Here is a 20,227-nt window from a genome sequence, read left to right as displayed (position 1 = left end):
ACGCAGGTCTAATATATACGATACATTTCCCAGAAAGGAGAGAAGATATCGGGATCCGCTTTCTGTACCTGGGAGGGAGGAGTCCCATTGGGCCATCCAAGGATTTCGCTTGTAGCTCCGCTGCAAAATTGTCCCAACTGGATTTCTCCAGGAGTTTGTTATCTATGAACAAAAGAAAAGGAACAGAACAGAGGCTGAGCGACTCTGTGCAAAAGAAGAGTTAATTTTATTTACAGTATTTATATCCCGCCCTTCTTTCTCACCCCGAAGGGGACTCAGGGCAGATTACAATGAACACATATATGGCAAACATTCAATGCCAATAGACAACAACATACATTAGACAGACACAGAGGCATTTTTAACATTTTTCCAGCTTCACGATTCCGGCCACAGGGGGAGCTGTTGCTTCACCGTCCAGTAGTGGCTGTACTTCCTCATTCCTTTCCTCGTGTTTTGCTGGCAGTTTTATGGTGTTGTAAATTAGCCTCCCGCATAAAGCGTCCCTAAATTTCCCTAATTGACAGGTGCAACTGTCTTTCGGGGCTGCATAGGTCAACAGCAAGCCGGGGCTATTAATGGTCGGAGGCTTAACCCGACCCGGGCTTTGAACTCATGACCTCTCGGTCAGTAGTGATTTATAGCAGTTGTTTACTAGCCAGCTGCGCCACAGCCCAGCCCCGTTAATGCAGTTTGATCCCATTTCAATGTGATGAGATCCTGGGAATTGAGTTCCACAAGGTCTGAAGCCTCCTCTGCCAAAGTTTGTTGATGCTTCTCAAACTGCAGCTCCCAGGATTCTGTCACATGGAGCCATGACAGGTAAAGTGGTGTCAAACTGCATTAACTCCCCAGTATAGACACATCATTTGCTTTTAAAATCCCTTTTTAAACTTAAAAGTAACCTCTATAAAGTTCCTGGGGTCACCGTAAGTCCAGAGGTGACTTGAGGGCAAAGACATAGGTAGAGTATATATATGTATAGATATGTACATGTATATGTATATGCATATGTGCATATATATATGTGTGTGTGGTTGCTCTCAGTATATGTCAAAGACAGAACGCCACAAGATAAAAGATAACAGAGTTTATTGGAGTTACAGAACCAAAAATGCCCGTAAAAGACAAGGGCTAGGCAAACACTGGCCTTAAAAGTAAAAAGAGACAAGAAAAACGTTCAAAAGATAAACCGAATTAAACCGGAGTTTAATTCGGACTAAATCAAAACAGCTTGCTTCAGCCTGGAATTAAACAAACAGAAGCTGGTGAACAAAAGGTTCAAAAGAATGCAACTAATTGGCAGCAGATGCTTCTCTGCTGCCAAAAACTATGTTTGAGTAACTTAGAGGTTACTCCTCCACACAGCAGGCAAATTCCCAATACAAACACAGCAGACGAGGGTTGAAGCAGTCAGCGTAGTCCCAGTCCGTTCCGAAGGTCGTAAGGCAGATGCAGACGTTTGTAGTTCACCAGTTCCAACGACAGACACAGGTAGGAGAATCCGAGGCCATAGTCAGTTCAGTCCGTAAATCCAGAGTAGCAGATGGCGTCCGTCAAGAAGACGACGGAAGGTCAAAGCTATTAAGATTAAGCAGAGGTTGCACAACAAAACCCCACACAATTCCTCCCGCCGTCTGAGCCCAATGTCCAGGATAACTTACGTAGTCAGCAAACGAATCACACCCGTCTTCAGGAAAACTTCCCACACAGATCCCAAGCGTTCGTCCAGATCACCTTGCCCAACGCAATTTGCTATTGCTCCCAAACCCCATTTTATGCCAGTTACAAGTCCTCATCGCTATCAGCTGTTCTCCTTAGCCCGGGCGTTTCCTCATCACTTTCCTCATCAGAACTGGAACACCTCTGACTACGCCCCACAGCATCCCCAGCTGTGGATCCCGTCCCATCCCTCCAGCTTGTCCACGGGTCTAATCCTGAAGGTCCCCAATCGTCTTCCATAGTATCATTGCCAGTGGCACCCAAATCCTCCCTTACACGAGTCCATTCCATGTCATCCTCTTCCGAGCTAACCACCTCTTCCTCCATTCTCTCAGTAAACCCCTCAAAAGAATCTTCGTCAGATGGTTCTGCAAAGATATCTCGCAGTCGCTTCCTTTCTCGCTCCTCGAGAGTATCTGACTCTCGAGGAGTCTTACGCCCACGTCTCCCAGTAGTAGAGCCATGAGGCTCAACCATAACAGTATATACATACGCATATACATGTGTGTATATGTGTGTGTATACATACATACATACGGTTGCTATATATGTGTGTATGCACACACATATACATACATATGTGTGTACATATATGTGTGTGTATGGTGTGTATATGTGTGTATATGTATGTATATGTGTCTATATATGCTCACTATATATATACAAATATATATACATTTGTGTATATACATACATATGGTTGCTATATATGTGTTATGCATACACATATACATACATGTGTGTACGTATATGTATATGTGTGTATATGTATGTATGTGTGTGTGTCTGTGTGTGTGTATATATATATATATATATATATATGGGATAAATGGATGTGTGTGTGTATGTATATGTGTGTGTGCATATATACACACACACACACACACACACACACATATATATATATACACATATATTTATACACACACACATATAAATATACACACACACATATACATGTACACATATACATATATTCTATCCTATCCTATTCTATTCTATTCTAACTTATCTTATTCCATTCTATCCTATTACATTCCATCCTATTTTATCTTATCCTGTTCAATCCTATCCTACTCCATTATTTTCAGTCCTATCCTATTCTATCCTATTTTGTTCTATTGCATCCTATTCCGTTCTATCATTCCATTGCATTTATCCCTATTTATTCTAATCTATCCCATCCCATCCTATCCTATTTGATCCGAATGCATCCTATCTTAGTTTAGTTTAGTTTATGTGCACAGCCCTGCTTCAATGCCGGTACTGATTCCCGCACGGTTGCCATGACGACGCCCTGCTTCAATGCTGGTACCCATCCCCTCACGGTTGCCTTGACGATGCACAGTCATCCCCATTCAGGCCCCGGTTGCCATGGTTACAAGGGCAGCCTGGTGAACAAGGGGCGCTTATTGGAAAAATGGAACAAGGGTTTTGTAGTCCAGGCTGCCAAAGCCAAGCCGGGGTTTGAACCGAAATTTGCACTTTTGGGAAAAAAGTAAATATATAAACAGACACAGATTTACACGGAATCATTAAAATAACAATTTGATAAGGAAATAAACCTTCAATTGTTGCATGTATATCATAATATAGGTTGAATAATAATAATAATACACTATTGTTGTTATTGTTATTGTTTAACACTAAACAATAACTATTATTATTATTATTTTATTATGACACAGCAAACAAGATAGACATGCTGGATTTCGTTTCACAAAACCACAAGTCGAACACTTCCCAAGTGTCTAGGACTGTGTGATGTATTTTCGGATGATGCGTGCAGATCCCAGCAGGGTGGCCTTTTGCAGTTGGCAGATCGTAAATTTGTCAATGTCTATTGTTTCCAAATGCCGGCTGAGATCTTTTGGCACTGCACCCAGTGTGCCCATCACCACCGGGACCACCTGCACTGGTTTCTGCCAGAGTCTTTGAAGTTCAATCTTGAGGTCCTGAGAGCGGCTGAGTTTTTCCTGTTGTTTTTAGTCAATGCGACTCTCACCTGGGATGGCAACATCAATGATCCAAACTTTTTTCTTTTCCACAACTGTGATGTCTGGTGTGTTGTGTTCCAGAACTTTGTCAGTCTGGATTCGGAAGTCCCACACTATCTTTGCGTGCTCATTTTCCAATACTTTTGCAGGTTTGTGATCCCACCAGTTCTTTACTCCTGGGAGGTGGTACTTGAGGCATAAGTTCCATAAGCTTCCTTGCACAGTCTGCATTTTGGGTCATCAGCTGATTTTTCAATCTTGGCCTTAATTGCCTTTGTCCTGATGGCTTGCTCCTGGGCTGCAAGGATCAGGCCTTCTGTCTCCTTCTTCAGGGTCCCATTCGTGAGCCAGAGCCAGGTCTTCTCCTTTTCAGCTTTTCCTTCAATTTTGTCAAGGAACTTTCCATGCAGTGTTTTGTTGTGTCAGCTGTCAGCTCTAGTTTGTAGTGCGGTTTTCTTGTACTGGTTTTTTGTCTGCTGTGCTTTGAGGAGTTTCTGATTTTTGACTTCAGTCAAAGCAGGTTCTTCACTTTGCTTTCCATATTCTGCCAGGGCATGTTCTTCTTCTTTGACGGCTTGTTTGACTTGCAAGAGTCCTCTGCCTCCTGATCTTCTAGGCAGATACAGCCGGTCAATATCACTGCGAGGGTGCAGTGAGTGATGAATGAGTTTTCTTGTTTTTCTGTCCAAATTGCCCAGTTCCATCTGTGTCCAGTTTATGATGCCAGCAGTATATCTTATGACAGGTATGGCCCAGGTGTTTATGGCCTTGATGGTGTTGCCTCCATTGAGCTTGCTTTTGAGAATTTTTCTGACCCTTTGTGTGTATTCTTTGCTGACCACAGTCTTCACATGTTCATGCTTGATGTTGTCCAGCTGTAATATGCCCAGATATTTATAGGCCTCTGGCTGGTGACACTTTATCGTTTGGCCATTGGGCATATTTATGCCCTCACTTTCAATGATTTTCCCCTTCTTCAATGCCACTGTCGAACATTTGTCCAAACCAAACTCCATGTTGATATCAGTGCTAAAAATTTGGACAGTGTTAGTCAGAGACTGGATTTCAGTTTCCGTTTTCCCATATAGCTTCAGGTCATCTATGTAGATCAGATGCGAAATTTTGTGAGATTTCTTAGATGTTTGATAGCCGAGATTTGTTTTTTGTAAGATTGTTGACAGAGGGATCATGGCAATAATGAAAAGCAGAGGGGACAATGAGTCTCCCCGGAAAATTCCTCTCCTGATGTTGACAAGTCCATAGCTTTCATTTCCAACAAACAGTTCAGTTTTCCAGTGCTCCATCATGTTTTCAATAAAAGTGCCAATGTTTTTACTTCCTCCTCCTCCTCTTCTTCCTCCTCCTCTTCTTCTTCTTCTTCTTCTTCTTCTTCTTCTTCTTCTTCTTCTTCTTCTTCTTATTATTATTATTATTATTATTATTATTATTATTATTATTATTTCTACTCCACAACTAACACTAAATATCATTTAAAACCTAAATATATATATATGCATACTTTAACATAGGATTATATGGTCAGTGTAGTCTCATATAATGCAGTTCAATGCCGCGAAGCTTAATTATATAGCTCTATACTGACCATATAATGTAGTTCCACATTGCATTTTCCATAGAGAGCATCTACATGGTAGAATTCATGCACTTTCACACCTCTTTAACTGACAATGCTCAATGCTGTTGAATCCCGAGAGTTGTAGTTTCGACAGGTCTTTAGCCTTCTCTGCTGGTTCCTCACCAAACTACAAATCCCAGGATTCCACAGCATTGAGCATTGGCAGTCATGGCGATTAAAGTACAGTAGAGTCTCACTTATCCAACACTCACTTAAACAACATTCTGGATTATCCAACACATTTTTGTAGTCAATGTTTTCAATATATCGTGATATTTTGGTGTTGAATTCATAAATACAGTAATTACTACATAGCATTACTGCATATTGAACTACTTTTTCTGTCAAATTTGTTGTCTAACATGATGTTTTGGTGCTTCATTTGTAAAATCATAACCTAATTTGATGTTTAATAGGCTTTTCCTTAATGCCTCCTTATTATCCAACATATTCGCTTATCCAGCCCGTTTATGTTGGATAAGTGAGACTCTACTGTATTTCCAAGCTGCATTCCCTCTACATTGTAGACCAGATGCATCTTCTGCAGGGCTCGCAATAAGCTGCAAAAATACTCTTGTGCATCTTTGTTTCGAAACGGCTTTGGCTTCCTTCCTATTTTACGGAAGGTGAGTCAAAGGAAGAAGAGTCTGTGGTTTTCTTCACAGTCCCTGTGGCTCCATGCGCACCAAGGAATGGAAAGCTACCAGATCCCATTCACACTGCAGGATGAATGCAAGGCTTATTCCAAGTAAGGCCTGATTTCCAGAGAAGGAGACTCCACTTGAAGGGACCCCCAGAGTGCATCTAGTCCAACCCCATTCTGCCAAATGCAGGAAAAGCACAGCCAAAGCACCTCTGGACGGACACCAAGCATCTGTTCAAAAACCTCCAGAGAAGGAGACTCCAGTGCAGTCCTAGGTAGTCTATATTCCACTTGAGTCAGAAGGGACCACCAAAGGCCATCTAGTCCAAACCCCTTCTGCTACAAAGGAAGGCACAGTCAAAACACCTTTGGATGGAAATCCAGCCTCTGTTCAAAAACCTCCAGAGAGATTTAATCCATACAGAAGTGGAATGCAGGTGCCTAAGTGTAGGTATAACTGCTGTCACTTTTATAATTTGCACCATTGGTTGATTGTGTTGCCGTAATTACCACTAAAATGGACAGCATAGTAATTAAGAAAATCTGTTGACAATGAGGTTTGTGAAGAACCACACAGAGCGGTTCTACAAGAATCAACGGTAGGACATGCTGAGATGACTAAAAGTCAACTAAGAGTCAACATGAAGTTCTCAAAAGCATCTCATGCCAAGCTCATCTTGTCTCTTTTTTTGATAGGGTTACAAGCTTGGTAGATGCAGGGAATGCTGTGGGTGGAGCAGATCTTGATTCCAGTAAAGCCCATGACCTTCTTGCAAGCAAACTAGTCCAATGTTGGCTAGGCAAGGCTACTATGAGGTAAATCTAAAGTTGGTTAAGCAACTGAATCCAGAGGGTGCTTTTCCCCAATGGTTCTTCCTCTTCATCCTGGAAAGAAGTGGCCCAGGCTGTGGTGCAGGCTGGTAAGCAGCCAGCTGCAACAAATCACTCTGACCAAGAGGTCATGAGTTCGAGGCCAGCTCGGAGCCTATGTTTGTCTTGTCTTTGTTCTATGTTAAAGGCATTGAATGTTTGCCTTATATGTGTAATGTGATCCGCCCTGAGTCCCCTTCGGGGTGAGAAGGGTGGAATATAAATACTGTAAAGACAGTTGCACCTGTCAATTAGGGAAATTTAGGGACGCTTTATGCGGGAGGCTAATTTACAACACCATAAAACTGCCAGCAAAACATGAGGAAAGGAATGAGGAAGTACAGCCACTACTGGACGGTGAAGCAACAGCTCCCCCTGTGGCCGGAATCGTGAAGCTGGAAAAATGTTAAAAACGCCTCTGAGTCTGTCTAATGTATGTTGTTTGTCTGTTGGCATTGAATGTTTGCCATATATGTGTTCATTGTAATCCGTCCTGAGTCCCCTTCGGGGTGAGAAAGAAGGGCGGGATATAAAAACTGTAAATAAATAATAAATAAATATTTGGAGCCAGGAAGGGGATTCTGTCCTGGGCCCAGTTCTGCTCAACATCTTTATTAATGACTTGGATGAAGGTTTAGAGGGCAGGCTGATCACAAATGAGGTGGGAGAGCTATAATACTCCAGAGGACAAGGTCAGGATGCAAAAGGACCTTGACAGATTAGAGAGCTGATTGGCCAAAACGAACACAATTAACTTCAAGAAGGACAAATGTAAGATACTCCACTTAGGCAGAAAACATGAAAGGCAAAGATACGGGATGGGTGATGCCTGGCTGGGCAACAGTCCATGTGAGAAAGATCTTGGAGTCTTCATGAAGAACAAGCTGAACATGAGCCAAGCATGTGATGCAGCAGCTAAATAGGCCAATGGGATTTTGGGCTGCATCCAAAAGAGTCAAGTGTCCAGACCATGGTACCTCTGTATTCTGCTTTGGTCAGACCTCTTTACCTGGAATCACACTGTGTCCCATTACGGCCCCCACAGTTCAAAAGAGACATTGACTCTAAGCTGGAAAGTGTTCAGAGGAAGAGGGTGACTCAAAGGACCAAAGGTCTGGAGACCAGGAATGATCCTTCTGAGGAACATCTTGGAGAACTGGGTCTGTTGAATGCGATTTCCTGCTTCTTGGCAGGGGATTGGACTGCATGGCCCATGAGGTCTCTTCCAACTCTACTATTCTATGATTCTATGATTCGCCTGCAGAAGAGAAAGTGGAGAGGAGACAGGAGAGCCATGTCTCATGATGCCATAAGGAAGAGGGAGCAGATTTGCTTTCTGCTGCCCATGGGCTAGGCTGTGGTTCAGCTGGTTAGTAGCCAGCGGCAATAAATCACTACTGACCAAGAGGTCATGAGTTCGAAGCCAGCCTGGGTCGGATTGAGTGCCCGACCATGAAATAGCTCCAGCTCGTTGTTTACCTAAGCAACCCAAAAGACAGTTGCATCTGTCAAATAGGAAAATGTAGCTTATTATTTATTTATTTACAATATTTAAATTCCGCCCTTCTTTCTCACCCCGAAGGGGACTCAGGGTGGACCACATTATGTACATATAGGGCAAACATTCAATGCCCATATACACATAGAACCGGGACAGAGACAGACGCAGAGGCAATTTTTAACCTTCTCCTGAGGGGATGTTCGATTCTGGCCACAGGGAGGAGCAGCTGCTTCATCATCCACTGTGACGGCACTTCCTCATTCCAACGTTGTAAATTAGTTAAACTTGCCTCCCCACTTTTATAAGTGGTACCTTATTTCCTACATGATAGATGAACTATCTTTCGGGTTGCTACATCAGCAACGAGCAGGGGCTATTTTTTTATTTTTTAATTGACAGGTGCTCACCCCGCCACGGGCTGGCCTCGAACTCATGACCTCATGGTCAGAGTGATTTATTGCAGCAGGCTGCTCACCAGCCTGTGCCACAGCCCGGCCCCGGGGAGGCTAATTTACCTAATTTACATCACCATAAAAACATCCACCAGTGTATGTGTGGAAGAATGAGGAAGTACTCCATCAAGGACTCGGCGTCACAAGTGGATGAGGAAGCAGCAGCTCCCCCTTGTGGCCGGAATCGAGCATACCCTCACAAAGCTGGAAGCTGGAAAATGTCCAATAGCCTCTGTGTCTCTGTCTGTATGTCGTATGTCTAATGGCATTGAATATTTGCCATGTATGTGTACATTGTGATCCACCCTGAGTCCCCTTCAGGGTGAGAAAGAAGGGCGGAATATAAATACTGCAAATAAATAAATTAAAACTATCAGACTAGGAGCCATGGATTCAAATATTTATTTATCATGTTAGAAGCCAACCAAGGATACAAGTTGTAATGTATTTGAAAACACAAGCAAAGTTTTAAACGCTTGCCATGATACTAAATGTCCTTTGAACAGAATCTGGCCACTCTGGTGTTGCTGTGAGAAGGCCCTTACTTTGAATGATCGATTTTGAAGAAGGGTATTACAAACCTTGAGAATATTATCAAGACTATAATAAGACTACTTTGTGTACCAATAATTATATTTGTTAAAATTGGATATTGAAATATGTACTTGTCTGTACAGTTGGAATATATAAACTGATACTACCATCATAATATATAAGTGATTATATCACTTGAGGAAGTATAGAACTATAACTTACTTTATAGTATATTATATACCATACTTTTCCTTTTTTTCCCCGTTTTGCTGTGCACTGGGCTGGCCCGAAGCAATTTTCAAGTGTAAGCAAGCAGTATTTTGGGGGTTCTCCCCACAAATCAATCACTGAAAAATAATAGGGTAGATCACATTACACATATAAGGCAAACATTCAATGCCTTAACATAGAACAAAGACAGAGACAGAGAGCTGGCCTCGAACTCATGACCTCTTGGTCAGAGTGATTTGTTGCAGCTGGCTGCAGCTGGCTGCTCACCAGCCTGCACCACAGCCCGGGCCTAGGTATTCAGAGCTGGACAGTCTTATCTTATTGAAGTCTTATTATTATCTTAAATTAATTTTATATAAATATTCAAAAACATTCATAAAAACCATTTTATTAATATCTATTTTTAATTTTGAATTTGACCCGTAACTGCTGCATTTCCCACCTTCGTCTTGTACTCGAGTCAATAAGTTTTCCCAGTTTTTGCGGTAAAATTAGGTGCCTCGGGTTATATTCGGGTCGGCTTATACTTGAGTACATATGGTAATGGAAATCTGTAGAAAGATGATGAAGTCATGGCGTTCTATGATAATGATAATTAACCTGACATGCAAGGCATAATGCTTACTAGGGGTAGAAGGGAGGTTGGACTAGATGACCTTTGGGGTCCCCTTCCAACTCCACCTGCAAAGAAACTAAATGGAAATCTGTCGAAAGATGATGAAGTCATGGGATTCTATGATAATGATACTTAACCTGACATGCAAGGCATGAAGTGTACTTTAGAGAGAGCTTGGGTGAGAGATAGATGTGGCAGAACAGCACGTTAAAGGGAGTGAATGAAGCCTCTAATTTTTGCAGACCGAATCCCGGAAGCTGCTCTGTGTTATTTGTCTAGCCGAACGTGGTTCCGGAAAGAGGAAGGCTGCGTGAGTCAGAAAGAGAAGCCACAAGAGAAGCAGAACTGGCCCAGAAAACCAGCAAAGCTAAACCTCAAAACATCTCTGGAATGTGTTGTCGAAGGCTTCCATGGCCAGAATCACTGCTGTGAGTTTTTCGGACTCGTTGCCCATGTTACAGTAGCATTCTCTCCTAACGTTTCCCCTGCATCTGTGACAAGCATCTTCAGAGGTGAAGCAAGTGGAATGTATCTGTGGAATAATGTCCAGGGTGGGAGGAAGAACCCTTGCCTGTTCGAAGCAAGTGTGAATGTTGCAATTAGCCAGCTTGATTATCATCGAGCAGCCATGCCAATCAGTGAGGTTATCTACATAGAGGTAGCCTGGCTGTTGTTGCTTGGGAGGTGTTAACTGGCACTTGATGGTTTGCTGTCTGGAGTTCCCATGTTTCTGAATGTTCTGCAAAGGATAAGCGGGATCCTCTCACCTCTAGAGGAGTTGACCGTATATGAGGGTTGAATGAAAACTAATGCCTCCACCTTTGTTACTTGGGTGTGGTTTGAAATATTTTAATAAATCAAACGAAGAAATAATCCTCAGAATATGCTCTTTAACTACTACTATTCACTTTTCCACATAATCACCAGACAATCGGATACATTTCTGCCAATGATGAACAAGTTTTCTGAAGCCGTCACGAAAGAAGTCGACACTCTGTTTCCGCAACCGGCGTCTCACAGGACCCATTGTGCACAGATCTTCCGACAGCCAAGCAAAGCAATAATGTGACCCACACGTTCTTGTGAAATGCCGATTGTGATTGAAATTTCTCTCTGAGTGACACGACAATTGTCCTGAATCCATCAGTCCACCTTTTGCTTGTGAAACTCGGTGGTTGCTGTCACAGGACGTCCAACTCTTTGTTTGTCACGCAAGTCAGATGTTCCCACCTCAACATCCTTAAATTTACTCACCCAACAATGCACAGGACTCACATCAACATGGGATGTATAGTTCGTCTGCAATTTCAGAGCACTCTGAACTGCACCAGTGATGGATCTGGAACTAATTTGACACACAGACCCAACATGCCGTAATGTGCATACTGGCGGGGTTTGGGGTGATTGAATTTGGCATCTGGGAGTTATAGTTCAGTTGTATTCAGAGAACACGGAACCCATCTGACGATGAATTTGGACCAAACTTGACACAACAAATTAAACAAAAAGGAGGAAACCATGAAAATGAACAAAATCTGGCTACCAGTATTAAAAAACTCAAAAATCAGAACAGTAGATGGGAAGCAACACTCTGAGGGCAGAGGAGCTCCAGGGACGGCTAATGACTCTGAACAAAGGATGCCCTCCAGGCAAAAGACAAACCTTTCCAATGCTAATTAAGGTGATTAACTGCAACATTCACGCTGGCCTCCAACTGACAAAGAACTCTTCTCACACCCTAGACCAGGGGTCCTCAAACTTTTTAAGCAGAGGGCCGGTCCACGGTCCCTCAGAGTGTTGAGGGGCCAGACTATAGTTTAAAAACAAATATGAACAAATTCCTATGCACACTGCATATGGCTTATTTGTAGTGCAAAAAAAAAAAGGCCAACAAAATGTTATGGTTTGCAAAGGCACTGTGCTATATTTGTGTGTTAACTGGAAAATGAAGTGCATGAAGCCGATTGGCTGAACCTGCAAAGACCTGTAATTTGATTCGAAACTGTTTCTGTTCTGCTGCTGGAGAACCGGTTTGAACAAATTTTTGTTCAGTGTGAGTACTGCCGGGGAAGATGACTCTGTACTCAGAGAGTCCTTGCTATTTCTGAGGCCTTGATTGCTACTAGGAAAAGAGGATGAAGAACCAGGACTGTATTCTTCACTGAAGGAGATTTATGGACTGAAAAAGGAGTGTTTATGACTGCTGGGTTTCTGTAAGCAATCAGAGGGACCATTGTGAATACCATTGTTCTTTGGATCTCTTGGAATTAGTAAAGTTCTTGTATTATTTGTTCTGCAAATCTGAGCATTGTTCTGCAGGGTGACTCTGGGCTCATGGGCACACGGAAGAGCTTCCGTTTACCATCTACAATGCGCAACACGAAAGAACAATACAATATTTTAAAATAAGAACAATTTTAACCCACATAAACCTACTAGGATTTCAATGGGAAGCGCGGGCCTGCTTCTCGCTGATGAGATAGTCAAGTTAATTAGGATGGTTGTTGTGGTTAATGTTGTTGTGTGCCCTCAAGTCATTTCAGACCTAAGTCTAAAACCGAAGGTGGGGGCCAGATAAATGACCTTGGAGGGCCGCACGTGGCCCCCGGGCCTTAGTTTGGGGACCCCTGCCCTAGACTCTCCACAGATATATATTAACCTTCCTTGCCTAGTTTCTCCACAACCTCTGAGGATGCCTGCCATAGATGTGGGCGAAACGTCAGGAGAGAATATTTCAGGAACATGGCCAGACAGCCCGAAAGACATAAAACAACCCTTTGTATATTGCTTTTACTGACGTCTCGAAGTGTCGCTTCATTCTGTGCTCCATTGCTTTTCATACTACTACTGCTGCGCTACAATACTCTGACACAAACCACTCTAAACGTCTTTGCAGAAGCCTATGAAAAGCTCGGTCTCTCACTAAACACAGAGGAAACCAAAGCGCTCTTCCAACAGGCACCAGCCAATCCCTCTGCAAGGCCAGAAATACAGCTTAATGGTGTAAAGTTAGAAAATGTTGACCATTTCCGCTCCCTTGGAGCCACCCTTCCACAAAAGTCAACATCAGCATTGAAATATAACATCACCTGTGCCCTGTGAGTGCCGCATTTTCCTGAATGAAGCAAAACGTGGACCGTGCAAAACGTGGACTGTCTACAGACGTCACACTCAACTCCTGGAATGATTCCATCAACATTGCCTCTGGAAAACCCTGCAAATCAGAGGCCGAGAGAGCACAGCATTCTGGGAAATGTAGTTTGGAAAGGAGAGGAGCCCTATGGCAGAGAATGCAAAAGGCCTGGCCCTGAACTACATTTCCCAGAATTCTGCTCAGCACCAGGAAGCCCCAAATCAGGAGAGAGAAGAGATGTGTCCCTCCTTCGTAGCAGCAGCCAGAGTTCCAATAAAGGACTGAATCTGCAAAGAGGAGAACTGACGGATACTTCAATACTAGGAAATAAATCTGTGCTTGGCTGGGTAGAAATCCATAAATTGAAGTTCTATTAGTAAGGCATTAAATGAGCTAGCTGTTGTGGCTTTTTAAAAAATGTTTTTGTCCAAACTTTAAAAAAATTCCAAAAAAAACCAAAAACAAAAACGGTAGATGTGTGAATATTTCTGAAACTTGGGGAAATGATCCCATTATCTTGTGTCATAGTATAGAACATTCGAAGAGATAGCCATACAGCCTGGAAAACATACAACAACCTTGTGATCCCAGCCATGAAAGCCTTCGACAACACAAATTCAACATAGCCAGCTGGGAATACTGGTGGGCTTTGGCGGTGAGTGACCTTTAACTATGGGAGTTATAGTTCACCTGTATTCTGTGAACCCTCTGAACCTGACCAATGATGGATCCAGACCACACTTGGCAGACAGACCCAACATGTCCAACTGTGCATACAGGGCGGGGTTTGGGGGTGACTGTCCTTGAATCTGGGAGTTGTAGTTCACCCTTATCCAGAGAGCACTGAACCCAGCCAAGAACGGATCTGGACCAAACTTCGCACACAGACCCAACATGGCCAACTGGGAATACAGACCTAGTTGTGTGTGTGTGTGTGCGGGGGGGGGGGGGGGGTAGACCCACGATTCTGGGAATTGTAGTTCACCCAGATTGTTATGTATTTTCTAATGGGACCGTTCATTAAAAATGAAACCAGAGGTTTGGGGAGGATTGACCCACGATTCTGGGAATTGTAGTTCACCCAGATTGTTATGTATTTTCTAATGGGACCGTTCATTAAAAATGAAACCAGAGGTTTGGGGAGGATTGACCCACGATTCTGGGAATTGTACTTCACCCAGATTGTTATGTATTTTCCAATTAAAAAAATGAAACCAGAGACTGGCTTTTTTTTAATAATAAATAATTGTGTGGTCGAAGGCTTTCATGGCTGGAATCACTGTGAGTGTTCCGGGCTGTCTGGCGATGTTCCAGAAGCATTCTCTCCTGACGTTTCGCCCACATCTATGGCAGGCATCCTCAGAGGTTGTGAGGCATGGATAAACTAGGCAAGGAAAGGAATATATATATATATATATATATATATATATATATATATATATATATCTCTGTGGAGAGTCCAGGGTGTGACAAGAGTCCTTTGTCAGTTGGAAGCCAGCGTTAATGATTGACCCACGATTTTGGGAATTGTAGTTCACCCAGATTGTTATGTATTTTCTAATTTTAAAAAATGAAACCAGAGACTGGCTTTTTTTCCTAATACATAATTGTATTGTGGAAGGCTTTCATGGCTGGAATCATTGAGTTGCTGGGAGTGTTCCGGGCTGTCTGGCGATGTTCCAGAAGCATTCTCTCCTGACATTTCACCCACATCTATGGCAGGCATCCTCAGAGGTTGTGAGGCATAGATAAACTAGGCAAGGAAAGGAAAAAATATATGTCCAGGGTGTGACAAGAGTCCTTTGTCAGTTGGAAGCCGGCGTTAATGATTGACCCACGATTTTGGGAATTGTAGTTCACCCAGATTTTTATGTATTTCTAATTTAAAAAAAATGAAACCAGAGACTGGCTTTTTAAATAATAAATAATTGTGTGGTCGAAGGCTTTCATGGCTGGAATCACTGGGAGTATTCTGGGCTGTCTGGCCACGTTCCAGAAGCATTCTCTCCTGACGTTTCGCCCACATCTATGGCAGGCATCCTCAGAGGTTGTGAGGCATGGATAAACTAGGCAAGGAATTTTCTAATTTTAAAAAATGAAACCAGAGACTAGCTTTTTTTTTTTTCCTAATGAATAATTGTGTGGTCGAAGGCTTTCATGGCTGGAATCACTGGGAGTGTTCCGGGCTGTGTGGCCACGTTCCAGAAGCATTCTCTCCTGACGTTTCGCCCACATCTATGGCAGGCATCCTCAGAGGTTGTGAGGCATGGATAAACTAGGCAAGGAATTTTCTAATTTTAAAAAATGAAACCAGAGACTAGCTTTTTTTCCTAATGAATAATTGTGTGGTCGAAGGCTTTCATGGCTAGAATCACTGTGAGTGTTCCGGGCTGTCTGGCCATGTTCCAAGAAGCATTCTCTCCTGACGTTTCGCCCACATCTATGGCAGGCATCCTCAGAGGTTGTGAGGCATGGAGAAACTAGGCAAGGAATTTTCTAATTTCAAAAAATGAAACCAGAGACTAGCTTCTTTTTTTTTTCCTAATGAATAATTGTGTGATCGAAGGCTTTCATGGCTGGAATCACTGTGAGTGTTCCGGGCTGTCTGGCCACGTTCCAAGAAGCATTCTCTCCTGACGTTTCGCCCACATCTATGGCAGGCATCCTCAGAGGTTGTGAGGCATGGAGAAACTAGGCAAGGAAAGGAATATATATATATATATATATATATATATATATATATATATATATATATATATCTGTGGAGAGTCCAGGGTGTGACAAGAGTCCTTTGTCAGTTGGAAGCCGGCGTTAATGATTGACCCACGATTTTGGGAATTGTAGTTCACCCAGATTGTTATGTATTTCCTAATTTTAAAAAAATGAAACCAGAGACTGGCATTTTTTCTAATAAAATAATTGTGTGGTCGAAGGCTTTCATGGCTGGAATCACTGTGAGTGTTCCGGGCTGTGTGGCCACATTCCAGAAGCATTCTCTCCTGACGTTTCGCCCACATCTATGGCAGGCATCCTCAGAGGTTGTGAGGCATGGATAAACTAGGCAAGGAATTTTCTAATTTTAAAAAATGAAACCAGAGACTAGCTTTTTTTTCTAATGAATAATTGTGTGGTCGAAGGCTTTCATGGCTGGAATCACTCTGAGTGTTCCGGGCTGTCTGGCCATGTTCCAGAAGCATTCTCTCCTGACGTTTCGCCCACATCTGTGGCAGGCATCCTCAGAGGTTGTGAGGCATGGAGAAACTAGGCAAGGAATTTTCTAATTTTAAAAAATGAAACCAGAGACTAGCTTTTTTTCCTAATGAATAATTGTGTGGTCGAAGGCTTTCATGGCTGGAATCACTGTGAGTGTTCCGGGTTGTCCGGCCATGTTCCAGAAGCATTCTCTCCTGACGTTTCGCCCACATCTATGGCAGGCATCCTCAGAGGTTGTGAGGCATGGATAAACTAGGCAAGGAAAGGAAATATATATATATATATATATATATATATATATATATATATATATATCTCTCTCTGTGGAGAGTCCAGGGTGTGACACGAGTCCTTTGTCAGTTGGAAGCCGGCGTTAATGATTGACCCACGATTTTGGGAATTGTAGTTCACCCAGATTGTTATGTATTTTCTAATTTTAAAAAATGAAACCAGAGACTGGCTTTTTTTCCTAATACATAATTGTATTGTGGAAGGCTTTCATGGCTGGAATCATTGAGTTGCTGGGAGTGTTCCGGGCTGTCTGGCGATGTTCCAGAAGCATTCTCTCCTGACATTTCACCCACATCTATGGCAGGCATCCTCAGAGGTTGTGAGGCATAGATAAACTAGGCAAGGAAAGGAAAAAATATATGTCCAGGGTGTGACAAGAGTCCTTTGTCAGTTGGAAGCCGGCGTTAATGATTGACCCACGATTTTGGGAATTGTAGTTCACCCAGATTTTTATGTATTTCTAATTTAAAAAAAATGAAACCAGAGACTGGCTTTTTAAATAATAAATAATTGTGTGGTCGAAGGCTTTCATGGCTGGAATCACTGGGAGTATTCTGGGCTGTCTGGCCACGTTCCAGAAGCATTCTCTCCTGACGTTTCGCCCACATCTATGGCAGGCATCCTCAGAGGTTGTGAGGCATGGATAAACTAGGCAAGGAATTTTCTAATTTTAAAAAATGAAACCAGAGACTAGCTTCTTTTTTTTTTTTTCCTAATGAATAATTGTGTGGTCGAAGGCTTTCATGGCTGGAATCACTGTGAGTGTTCCGGGCTGTCTGGCCACGTTCCAAGAAGCATTCTCTCCTGACGTTTCGCCCACATCTATGGCAGGCATCCTCAGAGGTTGTGAGGCATGGAGAAACTAGGCAAGGAAAGGAATATATATATATATATATATATATATATATATATATATATATATATATCTGTGGAGAGTCCAGGGTGTGACAAGAGTCCTTTGTCAGTTGGAAGCCGGCGTTAATGATTGACCCACGATTTTGGGAATTGTAGTTCACCCAGATTGTTATGTATTTCCTAATTTTAAAAAAATGAAACCAGAGACTGGCATTTTTTCTAATAAAATAATTGTGTGGTCGAAGGCTTTCATGGCTGGAATCACTGTGAGTGTTCCGGGCTGTGTGGCCACATTCCAGAAGCATTCTCTCCTGACGTTTCGCCCACATCTATGGCAGGCATCCTCAGAGGTTGTGAGGCATGGATAAACTAGGCAAGGAATTTTCTAATTTTAAAAAATGAAACCAGAGACTAGCTTTTTTTTCTAATGAATAATTGTGTGGTCGAAGGCTTTCATGGCTGGAATCACTCTGAGTGTTCCGGGCTGTCTGGCCATGTTCCAGAAGCATTCTCTCCTGACGTTTCGCCCACATCTGTGGCAGGCATCCTCAGAGGTTGTGAGGCATGGAGAAACTAGGCAAGGAATTTTCTAATTTTAAAAAATGAAACCAGAGACTAGCTTTTTTTCCTAATGAATAATTGTGTGGTCGAAGGCTTTCATGGCTGGAATCACTGTGAGTGTTCCGGGTTGTCCGGCCATGTTCCAGAAGCATTCTCTCCTGACGTTTCGCCCACATCTATGGCAGGCATCCTCAGAGGTTGTGAGGCATGGATAAACTAGGCAAGGAAAGGAAATATATATATATATATATATATATATATATATATATATATCTCTGTGGAGAGTCCAGGGTGTGACAAGAGTCCTTTGTCAGTTGGAAGCCGGCGTTAATGATTGACCCACGATTTTGGGAATTGTAGTTCACCCAGATTGTTATGTATTTTCTAATTTTAAAAAATGAAACCAGAGACTGGCTTTTTTTCCTAATACATAATTGTATTGTGGAAGGCTTTCATGGCTGGAATCATTGAGTTGCTGGGAGTGTTCCGGGCTGTCTGGCGATGTTCCAGAAGCATTCTCTCCTGACATTTCACCCACATCTATGGCAGGCATCCTCAGAGGTTGTGAGGCATAGATAAACTAGGCAAGGAAAGGAAAAAATATATGTCCAGGGTGTGACAAGAGTCCTTTGTCAGTTGGAAGCCGGCGTTAATGATTGACCCACGATTTTGGGAATTGTAGTTCACCCAGATTTTTATGTATTTCTAATTTAAAAAAAATGAAACCAGAGACTGGCTTTTTAAATAATAAATAATTGTGTGGTCGAAGGCTTTCATGGCTGGAATCACTGGGAGTATTCTGGGCTGTCTGGCCACGTTCCAGAAGCATTCTCTCCTGACGTTTCGCCCACATCTATGGCAGGCATCCTCAGAGGTTGTGAGGCATGGATAAACTAGGCAAGGAATTTTCTAATTTTAAAAAATGAAACCAGAGACTAGCTTCTTTTTTTTTTTTTCCTAATGAATAATTGTGTGGTCGAAGGCTTTCATGGCTAGAATCCCTGGGAGTGTTCAGGGCTGTCTGGCCATGTTCCAAGAAGCATTCTCTCCTGACGTTTCGCCCACATCTATGGCAGGCATCCTCAGAGGTTGTGAGGCATGGAGAAACTAGGCAAGGAAAGGAATATATATATATATATATATATATATCTGTGGAGAGTCCAGGGTGTGACAAGAGTCCATTGTCAGTTGGAAGCCAGCGTTAATGATTGACCCACGATTTTGGGAATTGTAGTTCGCCCAGATTGTTATGTATTTTCTAATTTTAAAAAAATGAAACCAGAGACTAGCTTTTTTTTTTTTTTCCTAATGAATAATTGTGTGGTCGAAGGCTTTCATGGCTGGAATCACTGGGAGTGTTCCGGGCTGTCTGGCCACGTTCCAGAAGCATTCTCTCCTGACGTTTCGCCCACATCTATGGCAGGCATCCTCAGAGGTGGTGAGGTTGCGAGATATTACCTAACGCCCCAAAACAAACCATGGTTTCTTCTAATAACCCGGGCACCCCAAGCTATGAATAAACAACAACAACAACAACAACAACAACAACAACCACCACCACTGCTCTTTCCCTGCCCCTTGAAGGACTCCACTCACAGGCCTGGACGATGGTCTGGAAGCGTCCCTTCTGGACCCGGTCGCGGTGCTTGAGCTGCCGGGCGATGTGGCCTCTCCACCCGCGACGCTCTCCGGCCATGGCTCCCACGTCCCAGCAGGGGGCGGGCCCAGACGAGGGAACTCCCCGTGACGTCACGCCTGGGGGCGGGGCCGGCGCGGGGATTCCCCTTGCAACCCGGAAGCAACGCAGTTTATATACAAGGCCTGGGCCAACTTGGGCCCTCCCTCCAGGTGTTTTGGACTCCAACTCCCACCATTCCTGACAGCCGGTAGGGCCCAAGTTGGCCCATGCCTGGTGTAGACCCATATAATCCAGATAATGTCAAAATATTATTTTCCTTCCCTAGAAATATGT

The 20,227-nt window shown here is 43.0% G+C and overlaps 1 protein-coding gene across 5 annotated transcripts in view; it reads right to left on the bottom strand.

Moving 5' to 3' along the window:
• The window catches only part of atg16l2 (autophagy related 16 like 2), a 94,047-nt gene extending 74,065 nt beyond the window's left edge, over positions 1 to 19,982 (bottom strand). For 2 of the 5 annotated variants that reach the window (XM_062974402.1, XM_062974404.1), the window contains exon 1: positions 19,852 to 19,946. Coding sequence is in view for 2 of the 5 variants with exons in the window: in XM_062974400.1 (XP_062830470.1) it covers positions 69 to 162; positions 19,852 to 19,951 (194 nt within the window). In the remaining 3 variants the exon portion in view is untranslated. Of the gene's footprint in view, positions 1 to 68; positions 163 to 19,851 lie in introns of all 5 variants that reach the window. The other 3 variants (XM_062974400.1, XM_062974401.1, XM_062974403.1) reach the window with 3 other exon arrangements.
• Between the last annotated feature and the right edge of the window lie 245 nt (positions 19,983 to 20,227).

This window comes from Anolis carolinensis, chromosome 3 (genome assembly GCF_035594765.1).
Source record: "Anolis carolinensis isolate JA03-04 chromosome 3, rAnoCar3.1.pri, whole genome shotgun sequence".
NCBI classification, from domain to species: Eukaryota; Metazoa; Chordata; class Lepidosauria; order Squamata; family Dactyloidae; genus Anolis; species Anolis carolinensis.
The sequence above is the reverse complement of the archived record's forward strand: the minus strand, read 5'-3'. Positions and strand labels throughout refer to the sequence as shown.